At 36.3% G+C, this 18,448-nt stretch overlaps 1 protein-coding gene and 1 long non-coding RNA gene across 2 annotated transcripts; both read left to right on the forward strand.

Annotated features, from left to right (window-relative positions):
• The first annotated feature begins 702 nt into the window (after positions 1–702).
• LOC104242300 (PLAT domain-containing protein 3-like) lies at positions 703–2,559 on the forward strand. The gene is made up of 2 exons (XM_009797330.2): positions 703–822; positions 2,045–2,559. The coding sequence occupies exons 1-2, from the start codon at positions 748–750 to the stop codon at positions 2,483–2,485; spliced, it is 516 nt and encodes a 171-aa protein (XP_009795632.1). The 5' UTR covers positions 703–747; the 3' UTR covers positions 2,486–2,559.
• Positions 2,560–4,509: 1,950 nt separating this feature from the next.
• LOC104242301 (uncharacterized) lies at positions 4,510–6,370 on the forward strand. The gene is made up of 2 exons (XR_714964.2): positions 4,510–5,142; positions 6,036–6,370. It is a non-coding gene; the product is annotated as an uncharacterized lncRNA (long non-coding RNA).
• The last annotated feature ends 12,078 nt before the right edge of the window (positions 6,371–18,448 follow it).

An 18,448-nucleotide genomic window follows, 5' to 3' on the forward strand; every position in this document is an offset into this window, starting at 1 on the left:
ATAGCCTAATTTTCAGAAAGTAATGTAGACATTAGATTATACACCCTTATATATTTACTGGTTATTAATTATTATTGTCGTTACTCATTATGTGTATTTATTATTTTAGGGCTCTGGTCCCATTAGCTTTTTTTTTCTTAACAAATACAATATCCAGTTCTGCGCTCCACGTTCCCAACAAATAGATTAAAGAAAATAATTTATCTCAAATGGGAAAACAAAAGGCAGATATAGGTTACCGATGAACCCGGAAAAAAAGAAAACCAATGAACTGTTCACGAACTGGTAAAATAGTAATGATCTTCTGAATAAGAAATGTGAATTTAATTGTTGAAATTGGAGAGTAGCTTGAATATCTGAAGTCAATGAAAAGAGCAAAATAAAAATATTAGAGAAAGATAGAGAAGAGTGGATTCCGGATCGAGAATTTACATATAGTATTTTCTTTTTAATAAAAGAAATGATATGAATAAAAAAAAGAAGAGAAAAGCAATTTAACTTTATTTCAAAAGTTGTTGTTACACAAATATCAATCAATATTGAGTAACTTTTGTTAGCCGATATATATATAATTCATCCATTAGGTTATTGAGTTAATTAATGAAAGGGGGTGTGGTGGGCCTAGTGACTTTTTCGCACAGCAAATCAGTAATGACGCGGCCCCGTATTTCCTATATAATGAAGGGTGCTATTTTTATTTTAATTAGACGAAGCCAAGTTTGGGAAAATCTCAAAAGAAAGAAAGAAATGATGACGAATCGCCACTTCCTCTTTGCTGTTGTTTTCACTTTCTTTCTTTCAGCTGTTGCTGCAGATTCTTCTGTAAGCCCTTTATATATTTCTTGATTTCACTATACTTGAATCTTTTAGCTTTATTCCAGCTGAAATCTTAAAGATCAATTGATCCAACTTTAGGATTGAGTTTCATTAATTTTGGTGGTACGATATGTTGACTCTAATACTTACTGTTGCTTCTTGTTTCTTTACATAATCGTCAAACTCTACTATGATTACAGATCATATGTTGCTTTTGTAATTATTAATTTATTGCATAATCCAGATTCCAGTATAATGTGACTGCTTTTATATATGATATATGATTATGTCCCTTTTTGCTTGCCTTGCTCTTCATTTTTAGATCAACACACTCGTATAACTTTTTGAACCAGTATCTATTTACCTGTTTTCCCTGCTTCTTTTCATTCTATAGTGAAGCATATGCTTGAGATCTGAATCTGTACATTCATAAACACCATCCTGTAAAGCTAGTCTTTTTATTAACTGTCATAGTCATAGAGGAAAATGTTAAAATTTATAATTGAATTGTTAGTTTGACAAAGGAACATCACATCAAAGTTTAGTAGTAGTATTTGATTAGCTTGACGGATTTCATTCTTAGAAAAGTTGGATATAAATACAATGGTTTTGAGACATGTAAAATGTTCCAAGAAAAGGAGGAACGAGAAATTTTAGTACATTATTTACTCCTCCTGGTCAATTGCAGCTTTCTATGCCATGACTTTATGGTTACGTTTGTGATAACTATAAGTTCAAAATTTTATGCATTAACGATACAAAAAAGACCGTGCACAATCAGGTAATTTATAAGATAGTTATAGGTAGCTTTTTATGATAAAACGTTACTCCCTCCTATTCACAATAAGTGACCAATTTACTTTTTCATTTTGGTTCAAAATAAGTGTCCAGTTATGTAATCAAGAAAGAATTCAATTTGTTTTTACAACATATTCCTAAAAAGTTTTCTTACTCCTCACATTAAATGTTTAATTAGGGGTAGTTTAGTCATAGTAGGTATTTTTGTATAGAATTTAGTATTTTCTTAATGGGCGTGCTAAAAGCAAATTGGACACTTATTGTGAACCGGAGGGAGTAACTGATTACCAAATAAAAATGGTGACTGACCTGGAATAACAAATTAACTACGCTGCTAGTGTAAAAAAATCTTTATACTTTCGGTGTTTATTATTCTTAAACTTTCGCAATTTTTGGAAGATGATGTCTTATGGATATTTTGGTGATGCAGGAAGAGTGTGTATACACATTGTATGTTAAAACTGGATCAATCATAAAGGGTGGAACAGACTCCAAAATCAGCGTTACACTTGGCGATGCTAAAGGAAAATCAGTATATATTCCAGATCTAGAAAAGTGGGGTTTAATGGGCCCAAATTATGATTACTACGAAAGGGGTAATGTGGACATCTTCACTGGTAGAGGCCAATGTTTGAGCCCACCAATTTGCAGGCTTAATGTTACTTCTGATGGATCAGGTGACCACCACGGTTGGTTTCTTGATTTTGTTGAGACTACTTTTACTGGGCCACACAAAACTTGTAGCCAATCCATATTCTATGTCGAACAATGGTTGGCTTCTGATGCTCCTCCCTATGAGTTATCAGTTTCTCTTGATGGTTGTAAAAAGAAGACTGGGCTTCGACAACATGCTCGGCGTTTTGTTGTGTGAAAGCCCAATGAGATGATTTTGATGTGTACGCGTTGTCCTGTGTTGAAATAAATTTCTTGTTTGTTTAGTTGTCATATCTTTTGACTTATTGGCTCTTTGGCAATTGCAATCTTTTATGTACGGGTTTTAAAACTCTCTTAAGAATTAACCCAAATAACCGTCTGTGCAACCACTTAAACTAAGAATAGCGAATAGCTAGTAAAAGTATAATATATGCATAATTTATATGTTATATGTGTATAATTATGTATAGTCAATGTATAAACTATATATCGCTAGAAAAAATAAATAATAAATATGGCTCGCAATTTATGTAAAAATCCCAAAAATTAACGTAGCATAAGCCTATAGCTATGGTGGAGCCATGATTTTCTTAAAGGGGTGTTAAAATATAAAGAAGTAAACACACGAATAAATTTAAAAAATACAATTCTATGAATGAAAACACAACGTAATTACATTATCAGAATTGTACTCAACGAAGTTTCAGTTTTTGAAATATTTTCACAATAGCATTTTTTTTCTGCACAAGGTAATATGCTATCGCTCAAAAATTCGTCGTTGATTCGAGTTCGCACTGATAAAGTTCGTTGTTGAAAAGACTCTTTCGATGAATGTTTTTGTCCTATCTATTTATGCTCAATTAGTTTATATTCTTATGTATATTTGTTAGTATTCTAAAAAGAGACAAAATATCTTTTGTTGGACAAATTATTGAATTGCAAAGAAGGTAAGTTCTTATCAACCCGAGTGATAGAAGAAATGTGTTTATAACAGAAGAAATGATGAAGCTGCTGCAGACTCTAATGGATAAAAGACAGTCTTTATAATTTATGCTTGACATTTGTGTGTCTTGTGGATCTATAAGATATTAGCTCGAAATTTCTCCTCAAAATCTTTTGCACTATAAGTCTTTTGTTTTAATATTTTATAATTTTTTACTTAGCTTCTTTATAGTCGTTAAAAAATTAGCCGTTGCTAACTTTAAAAACTAGCCATTACAAAACTATTAAAAAAATAGTTGTTGGTAACTTTAAAAGAATAGTCTTTGCCAACTTAAATTAATAAATTATTTTTTTAAAATCACTTATGACCTATGTACCGTCCCATCCCGCTGTTAGTTAGTAGGACGGACGGGACTAACGAGTCGCCCGGCCTGGGTAAGGCCCAACCCCTTTTATTCGATTAAGTTTACGTCACGTCCTATTCCGTTCTGGTAAAATCGTCCCGTTCCGTTCCATTGGACACTCATAGTTAGGCTTAACATATTTTCAATTGGAATTTTTATATTCCTATGCCATATAGGAAACTATATTACCCTCAATATTTAAGGTTTGATATAATTACATTTAGTATACCTAATTACCAATTATATACCATAAGGTGTTTTAACTGTACATTAATTGTACCTTATATCACTCCTAAATTTATAGTACCGTATTCCTCCAAATCCCCACCCCCCACGTTTCTCTCTCCCAACCCCACAACCTCACCCATGTATCACCATACACCCACATTTCAAACCATTATTCCCTCTGTTAAAACCAGAAAAACAATTGAAACTCTCTATCATTACCGTCCAAAATCAAGGTTTTTTCTTCTACAACCAGTCAAAATTGAAGCCAAATCTTCAAAGCTCATACACAACAATAACTTTTGATGGTTATGATTTCGGGTTCCTTCAGTGATATAAGAGGGAAGGAAAAGATTTTCTTTCTACTTGTATATTTTCTTTAGGACTAAATAAGATAATTAGGGGTTAAGGGATTGGGCTACTGTATTTTAATTGAAATTAAGCCAAAATTGGCCCAAAATCAGAAGCCCAAAGAGCCACAGATCCGATCCAAATGGTGCTGTCAGTGGAGGGTCCGAACGACGTGGTTTTATATCGAAACTACGTCGTTTTGGTTAAATATTCAAGATCAGATCCTGGCCACATACTTCCTCTGATCCAACAGTGCAAACTCGATCTCATATGACGTATATAAAGCTCTAATAATCGGATTTTTGACCTCATTTTCACATAGCACAAACCCTAGCCCCCTCTCTTCTCTCCCACTCCTCCTATGCCGCCGTCGCCGCCCCTCTCCATGGCGGCACCACCGCCTGCCGCCGTCCAAAACACCCAAAACTTCACCCAATCTCACTCTCTTCACCCTCTACCTGAATCCAAACTCCATATCTCTCAAATCTCTCTCAATCCTCTCAAGTCTACCCCAAAACCGAACCCTAGCCGCCGCCTATTTTCCCGAATTAGAAGAACTCCGGCCATCTCTGCACTTTAATTCTTTCATCACCGGATAGATGTCTTAAAGATCTATCAATCCCCCCTTGGTTTCACGGCCAAACTCCGGCGACCGTCACTGCCATACCACCATTACTACTTGAAATTGCCTTCTTTTTGAGCCATTAAGCTTGAGACGCTGTGCGCTCTTCAATGCAAACAACAACAACAACCCAGTATAATCCCACAAGTGGGGTCTGGGGAGGGTTGTATGTACGCAGACCTTACCCCTACTCCGAAAGGTAGAGAGGCTGTTTCAATGCGTTGGTTAATTTTTGTTACATCGATTGGAGATGGCACAACATCCCAAGTTTGGTGGCTGCCCGTTTGTTATTCCAGCAAGGCGATTGATTCTCCAAGACTCGTGTATTCGGTAAACCCTATCTCTTTTTTTCTTTTTCTGATTTTTTGATTTTGTAAGTTGTATCAGGTTTAAGGCTTAATTTTTTATTCATGTTTCTGTTAGTTATGTGTAAATGAATGATGATCATATAAGTTTTGAATTACCTATTAGTTCATAACTTTGAATAATATTTTAGCTTAGGTTTTGTTAAATTCTGTTTTCACAATAATTGTGATTGTAGTCGTTCACTATTTTTAGTTTACTTGAATCAGTTTATATCAATCTAGTTTGTTTGAGTGTTGCTTTATCAATCCATAATTGGTTGAGTTTGAAGGTTTGAGTTTTGAATTCAGTTATTTATTGATAAAGTCAGAGGGTACTTGAGTGCAGGACCCATGTTTGATTGCTTTTACTATTTTAATAGCTATTTTGAGTACACTGTTCCAAACGCTCTACACAGTTGGTAAAGAAACTGTCCTTTAGACATATTTTTGACCAAAAATCTGTCTATTGAACTGTTGGGACAGATTTTTCGTTGGCAATAATAATTGAATGCCACCCTCTCCTATAAAAGGAGTTCTTTTTTCAATTGGGCATATTTTTCAGACACTCTAACACACTTAGCCATCACCTTCTACACACTAAAAAGGCGCAAAAACTTCAGAAAAGATCAACTGAACATACAAAATAGTAAGCTGAAAATTCTGAACTTCGTGAGTGTTTCCTAGAGTGTTAAACTTGTAAGCAAATAGAGGAATCCTAGGTGATTGCTGGAGAAGTAGCAACTGGTTTCAAATACTTTCTTGCTGGATTTTTCTGGGTTGTTTCTCGGATCATAAGTTGTTGATTTTGCTGTTGTTGCATTGCTGTTTGTTGCTGAAATTTAGTTCCTCCCTTGCTGATATTTTCTTCTTGCTATCAAGGTAATTCTCTTATAGTGCTACTGTAATTTTGAGTCAAGAATGAATGGAGACCAAGCAATTTGAGTTCTCTTCAGTTTATTCTAAGCTTTTAAAAGCACTCTGTTTGTAAGGATTTGTGTGTGAGCATATATAATAAATAGTTGCTTTGTTATTGTGACTCACTGTCACCTTTATTTATTTTTTATTTTTTTGTGAAAAATCGCCAATGAAACAGCAATGTACTGATATAGGTTCAAATGTTTAAGTTGCTGTGTCTCAGTTTTTAATATCATAAATTTCAGTTAAATGTAAAGATATTTCCATGACAAAACAACATGTTAACTTGCCTTTTCTTTCCTTGGTTTTAAACATGGAGTAAATATTGTAGGTATCAATCAGTTTTTCTTTGTGGTTACACCACAAATAAAATCTGTGGTGTAGTTATAAGAAAGTATTTTATATTTCTTTGTCTCAGCCCGTAGTTGAACTTAAATTAGGTCCTCAGCTTTATTGGTTTTGAAAAAGTTTCTATTTTCATGTAGAGCAGTTTTGATAATGAAATGACATATAGATTCATGTTACTCGTTTCAAGAGAACGGGAATCCATGGTCATACATCTAGCAAATAAAAGTATTTTCTTTTTGGGTTGATGTTTTAAATTAATTGAAATATTGTTCCACTAAAGTAAAGTAAAACTGAATCTCATGTTTGGGTCTCTATTTAAACGTTATTTAGCTGGCCAAAATTAAGCTTCGGAGAATAAAATTTGTTGTTATGATGACGGTCCGTTCTTCAAGTGCAATTCTTAAGAGTAGAGTAAGTTTTCTTATTTAAATAATGTTTTTTTCATTTCCTTATGGTTCAATCATTAGCATTAAATGATGTTCTTGAACAAAAGTTCATTTGATTTGGTTGATTTTTAAAAAAATAATAATATTAAAGCCTCAAAAGGCGATCGTTTCATGGCAGTAAGTCAATTGGTCTGGGTTTAATAATTTAGTAAAAATAAAGGCGATAAATAAAGTCCAATAATATTCGTATGTTGTCCTACCACCTTTATTTTATAAAGAGGCATTTTCTTTTCATAATAATGATGAACAATTATTTTATCATAATTTAACCCCTATAGTAATTTGTCTTAACTAAGGTAAATAGTTTCGTCTTAATTGATGTCGGGAAGACTCGCTTCAGAATAAAAACATAAATAAATGGCAAGATCGTGAGGTCGTCTTGTTCCAATTCTTTCAAATAAATAAAAGTTTTGTTATTTAATTAACTTCGAGTAAACTCTAATTTTGGATACAACGCACGAACTAAGGTTGGGGAAACTCGTCTTGGTTAGTGTAAGGTAGGGTCGGAGGTACTCGTCTTAGTTTGAGATTAATAAAGTCATCAACAATAAAAGTGGGCATAGACAAACATAAAAATTAAATAAAGCACAGTTTATCCAAAATTAATTCAATCCGATTTTAGTCAATAAAAGCGACCGTGCTAGAACCACGGGACTCGGGGAATGCCTTACATCTTCTCCCAGGTCAACAAAATTCCTTACCCGGACTTTATTTTCGCAGACCAATAATAATAGAGTCAAACCTTCTTTTGACTAGGGATTCAAACAAAAGGTGACTTGGAACGCACAAAAATCAATTCCAAGTGGCGACTCTGAACAATAAAATAATCCCTACTCAAGTTTGTCACTTTAATTGAAAAAATTCTTTAACCCACAATACATCATACATATCTTTATTGGGGGTAGAAAAGGGGTGTGACAGCTCTGGCGACTCTGCTGAGGACTTATAAGAATTCGAGCTTGTACATTGATTAATTTTTGGCTTTTATTAATTTTAAATATTACTGTGTATGTGAGCCTAATGTGCTAATTGTCGCTCATTTACTGCTTTGATATTGTTTTAATTATATATATAAACTATCTTCTCTCTTACCCCATCTGAGTCTTCTGATAAGTAATAGTGTTGTATGTGCTGACCATCTCCACAAAATTTTCTGTCTGAGATAAAGCCAGTGTGCAGATCTGCTCCTGGTGAAGGATTTAGTCACACATGTTTAGGCGGGGAGAACCACCAGTAAAGCTGGAATCATTCTATGGCTGGCACGCTGACGCTCCTCGTCTTGGGTTGTCCGCCCGAGTAAGCCATGTCTAGATACCTTCTCCTGTAAGATTTAAAAACCTAGAAGAACAAGCCACATGTCTGGTTATCCCTAGTAGGATCATTTTATTGCATCATTCAACTTAGCGAAGGTCGACATAGGGGTCAGACTCGTATAGGACAAATATCCTTTTTGAGACCACCATGTTCACTTATGTGCTACTTGTTACATCATTTGGAAGGCTTGTTTGCATGGTTGACTGGCTTTAAAAAAATTAGAGCGGAGTTATAAAAAAAATCATCATTCCCCCCGGGCTTGGTACAAATACCCAACTTTTACTAATATTTTGGAAGTGGTTCGGTGTAAAGTTGTAAAAAAAAATTATAATCAAAATTTTCAAATTGGTCAACTTTTTTTGTGTATTGGTTTGAACTATACGGGTTCTCACAAATCCAATGTGATACGTAGGCAACCTCTATCGGGTTCGGCCTCTATTTTTGCAAAAGTTTTTGAAAACTTAGTGTGTCCATAATATTTTTCAATAATAATAATAATAATAATAATAATAAATAAATAAATAATCGAAAATTTTGTCGTTTTTGTCATTTTGTCATTATATCTGATTATTTTTTCCAATACATCCCTAATATCTTTCTCAAAATTACCAAATGGTTGTTTTCGAATAAATAGCCATTTTCTCCTTTGCGGTAATTTTTATTGTTTTGTCCCTATGTCTGGTCCTTTTTACCGAGACAGTCTTAAATCTTCCACGGAAGTGCTGAAAGGCTATTTTTGTAAAATTAACAATTTCATCTGTTTTTGTCTGCCTTTTACTTTGTTGCCTTTATATTCGACGTTTTTGCCGAGATAGCCTTAAACCTTTTACGAAAGTACTGAAAGATTGTTTTCATAAAAATAACCATCATATCTAGTTTTGTCTGATCATATTTGTCGAGACAGTCTTCAAACCTCTCTGCAGAAGCGCCAAAGGGTTATATTCGTAAAATAGCTAACATTCTACCATTTCCCCCATGACGAATCATTTTACCGAAATGGCCTTAAAACCTTCCTCGGAAACGTCCAAGGGCCATTTTTAAAAATGGCTATTTTGCTCGTTTTTCGAACACCTTTTACCAATTGGTCCTTGTTTTTGGCCGTTTTTTCCGGGACAATCTTTAAACCTCCACTGGAAGGGTCGAGGAGCTATTTTCGCAAAATATTCATTTTGTTTATTTAGTTTCATATTTTTGCTTTGTAGCCCTTATTTTCGGCCATCTTTGTTGAGTCAACCTTAAAACTTTTTTATGAAGTATCAAATGGCTGTTTTCGTAAAAGAATAAATTTTTGTCTGTTTTTACCCGTTTATCCATGTGTCCGGATGTTTTTGCCGAGACAGCCTTAGTACTTTCCTTCAAAGTACTGAATAGTCGTTTTCATAAGAATAACCATCTTGTCCCTTTTGTCATCTTTTATCATTTGTCTCTCGACCAACCGGGTTTATCATGTCTTGTTCCTCGGTGAGATACGTGGTTAGTCGTTCTTGAGTCTGGTCCGTTTCGTCCAAATCTGGCATATCAATCAAGTCTGATAAGTTGGGTCTTAGTTGACTGATCCTTCAATACGCGGAATTCTTCCCTGAGAAGTTCGTTCATTGTCTTATCCACAAGTCTGCTTGGTGTCATTTCTTCGAGTTTATATTAGGACTTGACCTCACATTTTTATTTATCCAGGTAAGATATGAATTCAATAAGTGGAAGACATGATAAAAAGCCAAAGGAAGATGAGCCCTTACAGATTTGGCTTGTGCATAAAACACCCCGGTTGCTGAGGCAATGGTGGAAAAATATGGGCGTTTGTGAGCAGGAAAAGATAAAGGACCATCTAGGTCACTTTGTGTATATTATGGAGATCAAACCATGGCGGGACTTAATCAAGGCGTTGCTGCATTTCTGGGATCTTAATAACAATATGTTCCATTTTAATGGTTTCGAAATGAGTCCCACTTTGGAGGAGTTAGCTGGATACATAAAGTTAGGAGATGAGCTTCTGAAGAAGAGACCCTTGGCCCCAAGGGATGTCCCTGGCAGTAAGTTCTTTGAGCAGATGACAATCAACCAAAATAAAATAGCAAATGTGGAATGAGGGCACATTCGATTAGATTTCTTGTATGACAGGTATGAGTGTCCGGGTGGATTTTCAAAGCACGGGAAAAAGCTTGATAATAAAACTGGATACAAAGCTTGACAAAGCCATGAGCGAAGAGCATTCTTAGTGGCATTTCTAGGGACGATGTATTTCCTGAGGCATGACAAAATTTTTGATATTTGATTATATGGCATAGTCACCACTTTATTGCATGGAAAGGATGTCACTATCATTCTTATGGTATTGTCGGATATTTACCGTGCCCTAACCAAATGTTAGAAAGGAAAAGATTTCTTTGAGGGCTGTAACATCATACTCTAGATATGGTTTTTAGAGCACCTTCTCCTTCATCCCGTGCGGGTAAATTTTAGCGTTCGTTGGTGCAACAATGAGCTCGAAGATAGGTCTAAAGTTTTGACCGAAGATAGTAGCTTCCCCAAGGGCGTCGAAGCATGGAGAGGGTATTTCAAAAGTTGACCGCTACTGGAATCACATGGAAATACCACGCGTTCTCACTAAAAGAGGTCATATACAGGTCTTACCACCATTCGTTTTTTATTTTGATGGGTCTTCGGGGTTTTCAGCCGTATGTGCCTATGAGAGCTCTACGCTAATTAGGTCGAAAACAAGTAGTGCCCACAGTGGAGTACATGCAAAGATTCATGTGGGAGGTAACATCGGAGGTCTTGTTCGTGAGGCTTATGCTCAGCAGGTTTGGGATGAATTTAAGGTGCTTGAATTTCATACTATGGTAGAAGATCAGGATCGAGGAGAGTTAGACCCCCATATTTTGGGTAGTTCTATGACCAAGATGCTTTTGGATCTAGGCAAGAGACAGTTCTAAAGAGCACGACAGAATGAGAGACTGAAATCAGAACAAGAGTGGGGCAGGCCAAGGAGGAAATATCAAGAGATTATGAATCCATCATCCAAGAACTATGTAGGGATATAAGTATTGCCAACGTGAATAGGGATTTGCAGTATATTGAGTTTAAAGAGGAGAAAACCAGATTAATACATGAGGTTCAAGCGCTTCAAGCACAACTTCAACAAGCGAGAATAGAGGCCGCTACTCAGCAACAAACGGCCATTCCAAATCATGAAGAAATGTATTACAACCTTATCATCCATGATCTAAGGGCTCGGGCCAGGGCTACAAAATCAAGTAAGAACCAGCTAGAGAATGAGATAGCAAGGGTCCAGAACCAGCTGAATCTTGCATTACAATGTGAGGCGGATATATCAGACATATCCAATAACCATGAACGACAGATCCAGTTCTTAAGTCAGAGCTAGGAGCATGTTAGAAGGAGGGTCTATGAAGTGGCTACTTATACCGCCTGAGGGTGTGTGACTTGTCAAGGTTTGACTCGAGAGCAATTTGCTATAGTAGCGCCCAACTTTGCACGCCATATTGTCACAGACTTGAAGTGCATATACCATGATATGGGAGGTCAACCACAAGAATAAGCACCTTGACTACAATGATGTTAGTGGATTCTCTTACAGAGATCGAAGTCTTCTTTTAGTTAGCAGTCCACTTTGATTGTTCATTTGTTGTCATCAACTCTGTAAGAGTCTTTTGGTGTTTCGAGTCTTGTTATTTGACATTTATTTTTTAAGATTTTTTTGAATCGAGTCCGTTCTTGTTTAAATGTTTGTCTTTTTTAGGTTTTATCTTTATGTAAGTTTTGTTTTTTGAGTCTTGTATAAAGAAAAAGAGAAGAAAAAATTCGAAAATCAATGAAAATGATTTTGTTTTAGAAAAATTCAAAAATGAACCAAAAAGAAGTTGTTTTTGTAAATTTAAAAATAAAACAAAACAAAACAAATGGTCATGGTCCTTGAACTACGTAATGATCTGATTCATGCGGCGACATGATATGTAGGCAACCCCCAAAAGGTTCGACCAAAATATTTTTCAACGGCTCTAAAATAAGGCGAGGTGTAAAAAAAGGCGAAAAAGATGAATAAATAAGAGTGTCGATAAGCAGCAACTTTATAAGCCGGAATGAAACATGAAGCCTTCTAAAAACATGTTAGAGGCGGTGACAATGTTAGGAGCGTTGCATATTTACGTGTGATTCGTATTTGTAAAATGCTTAACCCTAACACGTTTGTTCCTCTTATATAGTAAGCTTAAGATGGTCAGTTTATGGTGAAAAAACACATCATTACTTTACCAGATCTAAGGGGAAGGTAGCGATGGTTAACAATGATGAAATCGAGTTGGTCAATGACGACCCTCAGAGTCAATCGGTTGAGCAAGAGATGGAGGAAGTAAGAAGATTGAAACATCAACTGACTGATGTGTATCAGGCTTGGGTCTCTGGTCAGCCTCCGCCTTAGGGTCCCTCTGAGGGAACTTCCACCATACCCCAGGATATTCAACCATCGCTCCCTGCAACGAGCGATCACATTCTACCACCAGGGTATGTGCCAAACTACAGCTTCCATGCCGACCCTGGTTCCTCTAATGTGCAGCCTCCTGCCGCACCGGTTAGGAACACACCTCTCGTTGTGTCTGGTGCGCCTGTGTATACAATTCCGCCACCACCTCCTGTGACGAGGCCAAATAATGAGCCACCATATCATGTTTATGATGGACAATACTACTCCCCAAACATGGCTTTAATGTCAAGAACCTGTCCACTGAATGCAAGTCAATCAAAATTGTTGAAGGTCTTGTTTGATGCTGATGCCCAAATTCGTAGCTAAGATGTTGAACTTGATAATTGGAAAGCCACTCCCCACTTTGCCGGGAAGGAGTTTTGGTAACTTATTTTGTCATAATCTCTATCATCTGGATTATTTCGAGGTTGTGATCCAGATGTTGTTTGTTTGTCCTGTCATCAAGCCTCTTTATCCTTTAATTAATAAAATATAACTTTTCGCTTTGTGTCATTTTAATCCATTCTGTATGGTTCTTTTGCATATATAGTTCTTTTCACGCCAATTTTAGTGACATGACATGCATGCGGAGTTTTCGGCTAGATTTTAGAAAGACAGTCTAATCTTGAATTGAATCGAGAAAAAATAGTCAGAGGATAAACAAGAGGTTGAAGAACTTTGATAATAAGCTTGTGTCATATGGAACCAATATAGTCATATCCGTAGAGGTTAAAGATGTTTATCTCAAACCTATCATGAATATCGGCTTAAGGATAATTGAAAGTTTTGAAGCCTAGTTGGACTAATCGATGAAAGGCTTTTTGGCCACGACCTGCCATAATCTAATCATATCAGTAAAGATGACCCAAATCTCCAAAGAAGTTGCATTCCAGGGAATTTAAAATTGATTAGATGGTACTGAAGTGCATCATTTCACATTAAGGCAAAGACCAAGAAAAGGTGGCTCCAATTTGTCAAAGGCCATTTGATGCGAACAAGATATTGACTACAGAGCTATACAACTAGCAAAACTAAGAAGGCAGTCATGTCCATCAATGCCGAACCTGAGAAGAGATAGAATGTTTGGCATTCTTGAGGCTGGGAGGCCTTTTTTCTGCTAACCAAATACTTTATACCCTTCGATACCCCTTTGAGCCTATTTTTTTTTCCTGACCCCCCTCTGTTGGAATCAAGTATAGAGTAAAAAAAAGAATCTAATATCCATGCCACTAGAAAATAGGAGCTAGGACATTTTGTTTTATAAAAAAGAGGAAGAAGAGAAGAAACGGAAAAGAGGAAAGAAAGAAAGAAAAATGAAAAGAAAAACAACAAAGGAATCTTTCGTGTTAGTTTGAACTATGTTTGACTTGATTCCTTTAAAAGATACATAGGCAGCTCTACACTAGGGTTTAGTCTAACCAAATCAAAAATAAAAAATTCCCCAGTATCTGAAACTAGGGCAGATTTTTTTTATGTTATGTTTTTATGAAGAGTCGATTCCAAGAGTTGTAAATATACGACATATCATCTTGAGTTTATTTTGAGCCTTAATATGACTCTTTCTTTCTACCCTCTCCAAAACCCTTCCAAATAAATACCTTCCAATTAGTCTTTTATCATACCATCGGAAGCACACAATAAGCAACAATTGTCACACGACATAGAACAATGTCAAGTTGCTCGCACAAAAAGGCAAAAAAAGAAGAAGAAGAAAAAGAAGAAGAAGATAATGAATGAAAATGAGAGAGTCTTATTGGTAAAAACCCTCATGGGAACTGTAAGACGATGGTAAGTAGAGATAAATAAATGAGAGAGGATGGTTGGTGAAAATATTTCAGGGCACTGCTCGTCAAAAGTGAGTTGTGATTTGATGCAAATGTTTGGCATAAAGAGGCCAACTTTAAAGACGAAAAAGGAACAACAAGAAGAAAAGGTAGATTTGTTGGACAGATTCGGCAGCTCAGTCCAAAATGCATGTCATGATCATTAAAGTTGGCTACCACATTCAAAAGATCCCTTTCTTTCTTTCTTTTCCCCTAAAGTAGCATTTTTTAGTTAAATACTGTTCCTTCTCACTTTTACATCGCGTCATTGTGTCCATTTGCATTATTATTTTGAGTCAAACTTTGTTAAAACAAACAAGAAATGATTTCAAAATCTGTTACTAGCTTTCTAACTGTCTATCCTATCACATCAAAGAGGAGATACCTAGGGAGCAACATGCACAATAAGTTGTTGAAGTTAAACAAGATCCGAGGGTTCATGCAAATAGAAGTTCCAAAGAGAAAACTTTGCTGGTCTATTTTCTTAGAAATCCATCAAAGAAAGAGCCACAAAATTGGTTACCGTTTCCCGAAAGTGCAAAACAAATGATGTGGGGCATACACGACATTGACAAAGGCACAAACCCAACCGTGATTTTCTCTGATAAGCCGAACAAAGTGTTTCGAAGAAATTGAAAAGGTCGCTAAGCAAGACTTACTTCATGGGAAAAGTGGATCGCACCCCAGACATAAACTGATACCGGCCACAATATAATCAAAATTGATAAAAAAAAATCGCCAAAGGGTGTGTGACATCCGGGTACGAAATAGTCGGGGGCAACGATAGAAAGCCAAGGTATTCATAAATTAATACAGATTATCCGAGCAACTCAGTACCGCACTGAAAGAATCAATTCTTCCTCAGAAGGTCACCGCAAATTTAGACTACTCAGGACCTCAAGGCCACAAACCGACCACCACTTTGAAAACTCACAAATCTTTCTTTGTTTGAAGCATGAAACAAAGTAGTGTAGAAATGAAGTTTTCAGAGGAGGAATGTCACCAAAGGTAAATTCTTCAAAGTTTGTGCTTTTTCTTTCTAGATATGCCTATAATCACATAATCGACCACTGCATTTTCCAGCATAAGGTACAACAGTCCTTAGTTGAGGTTACATTTTGACATAGAGCACACCACTCCCTAGTCTCATCTTTAGTATAGGGTACACCAATCCATAGCTGAAACCATAAGGTACAACAATCTTTAGTGAGGTTCCATTTTCATACAAGGTATCTTATCCCCTGGTTACTTTATCTCTAAGTGATACAAGGCGTCATCCCTTGGTTACATTCTCTTAGCGATAAAGGGTGCCAATCCCTAGCCATATTCTCTCTTAGTAATACAGGGTGACAACCCCTAGTTACATTCCTTATCGCTAATACAGGGCGTCAACCCTTGATTATATTCCCTCTTAGTGATACAAGGTGCAAACCCCTGGTTATATTCTTTCTTAGTGATATAGGGCACCAACCCCTGGTTATATTCTTTCTAATTGATACAGGGCGCCAACCACTGGTTACATTCCCTCCAAGTCTTTCAACCTCAGTCGTAGGATACACACTTTCTAGTTTGAGTTATTAAATAGGAAACGAACTTCCTAATCAGAACTATCAATCCTAGGAGATGCATTTCATAGTCCAAGCCTTTCCACCTCAATCGTTGGAGACGCACTTCCTAGTTTGCGTTATTCCAATGGGAAACGCACTTCCCAATCTGAACCATCAATCCTAGGAGACGCACTTTCTAGTCCAAGCCCTTCAACCTCATTCGTAGGAGACACACTTCCTAGTTTGAGTCATTCTATTGGGAGACGCACTTCCTAATCTGAATCATCAATCCTAGGAGACACATTTCCTAGTCCAAGCCTTTCAACCTCACTCGTAGGAGATGCAATTCCTAGTTTGAGTCTTTCCAATAGGAGACACACTTCCTACTCTAAACCATCAATCCTAGGAGACACACTTCCTAGTCTAAGACTTTCAACCTCACTCGTAGGAGACACACTTCCTAATTTGAGTCATTTTAATAGGAGACTCACTTCCTACTCTGAACCATCAATCCTAGGAGAGGCACTTCTTAAATCCATATCTTTATTCCAATAGGAGACGCACTTCCTAATTTGAATCATTAATCCTAGGAGATGCACTTCCTAGTCCAAGTCTTTCAACCTCATTCCCAGGAGACACACTTCCTAGTCCAAGCCCTTCAACCTCACCCGTTGGAGACACACTTCCTAGTTTGAGTTATTCCAATAGGAGACGCACTTCCTAATTTGAACCATTAATCCTAGAAGACGCACTTCCTAGTCTAAGTCCTTCAACCTCACTCGTAGAAGACGCACTTCCTAGTTTGAGTTATTCCAATAGGAGACTCACTACCTAATCTGAACTATCAATCTTAGGAGATGCACTTTCTAGTCCAAGTCTTTCAATCTTATTCCTAGGAGATACACTTCCTAGTTTGAGTCATTCTAATAGGAGACACACTTACTAATCTAAACCTTTATTCCTAAGAGAAGCACCTCCTAGTCCAAGTCCCTTAACCTCACTCCTAGGCGACACACTTCCTAGCTTGAGTCAACTTTATTCATCCTATTAGGAGACACACTTCCTAATATGAATCATTAATCCTAGGAGACGCAATTTTTAGTTCGAGTCCTTTAACCTCGTAGTCATTCCAATGCTACCCATGAGAAATGCACCTCCTAGTTTAAGTTTATCAATTATACTCTTAAGAGAAACACATTCGATTCAGAGTCTTCAGTATCTTTTTTTGCATCTTTCAAATAAAATAAAGCTGATCTGCAGTGTTACCCAAAACTCACAAAATTTTCTCAGTGCCAAGATAGGGCAGAAAATTTTGTTTGTTTTGTTTGACTTTGATGGCTTTGCAGGCCCCGCCATAGAGCACATGTTGTGATGATCAAAGCTTGTAGTTTTAGTTATCATTAGAAGAAAAAGGTCTTTTGATCACAAGATAGTTGGAGTTAACTTTGACAATCTGTTAGTAACCCAGCTTCTGAAGATTTATCATCTCAATTTCGGATCAGGAAAGCAAGCAATTCAGATTGAGTCATAATCTTTTCTTCAAAGAGTATCAAGATCCAAACTAAGGTCAACAAAAACGTGCAAGTCAAGAATCAAGATTTGACTCTAGAAGACACAGATAAGAATTTTGTAACTTTTTAGTTTGTAGTAATATGTAGTTCTCTTCTCTTTTTCTTTTAATGTAAGCAACAAGTAATTGTAACAACAATAATAACAACAGTAGAAGTCTTAACTCTAGTGTCGGTAGTCTCAGCTACTAAAATTTTTCCAGAACTATACTGACCTGATTCCTTTATAGCCAAGGATATGTAGGCAACCTCGGAATCAAGGTTCGATCACCTTTTTCACAAAAAGTGCTTTCATTGTAGTGATGTACGAGCAAAAATTAGTCATAGCATTCACTTTTCTTTGCACAAAAACTCTTCATGTTCTCGAGCAAAGAGAGGCAGCTGTGAATAACTAATTTTTGCTCGCTTCAAATTCTCCTACAAATATTAATTTTTGGATGATTTTTAGTTATTTGTGCATTTTTATTTGCCTTCCTTTATTAAATATATAAAAATATTTTTTACCTTTTATTTGTATATTTTAGTTTGCATCTTTAAATTATATATACCAAAAAGATTTTCTTTCTACTTGTATATTTTCTTTAGGACTAAATAAGATAATTAGGGGTTAAGGGATTGAGCTACTGTATTTTAATTGAAATTGAGCCAAAATTGGCCCAAAATCAGAAGCCCATAGAGCCACAAATTCGGTCCAAATGGGGCTGCCAGAGGAGGGTCCGAACGACATAGTTTTATATCGAAACTACGTCATTTTGGTTAAATATTCAAGATCAAATCCTGGCCACTTATTTTGTGCAAAATCAATCTCATATGACGTATATAAAGCTCTAATAATCAGAATTTTTGGCCTC

The sequence above is a fragment of the Nicotiana sylvestris genome, chromosome 3, assembly GCF_000393655.2.
Source record: "Nicotiana sylvestris chromosome 3, ASM39365v2, whole genome shotgun sequence".
Classification (NCBI taxonomy): domain Eukaryota; kingdom Viridiplantae; phylum Streptophyta; class Magnoliopsida; order Solanales; family Solanaceae; genus Nicotiana; species Nicotiana sylvestris.

What these genes read in the sequence shown, in the direction of transcription:
- LOC104242300 (XM_009797330.2), top strand. Translation starts at nt 748, where the DNA reads ATGATGACGAATCGCCACTTCCTCTTTGCTGTTGTTTTCACTTTCTTT. An exon ending in CTGTTGCTGCAGATTCTTCT is followed by an intron (nt 823 to 2,044) that starts GTAAGCCCTTTA and finishes TTGGTGATGCAG; the next exon opens with GAAGAGTGTGTATACACATT.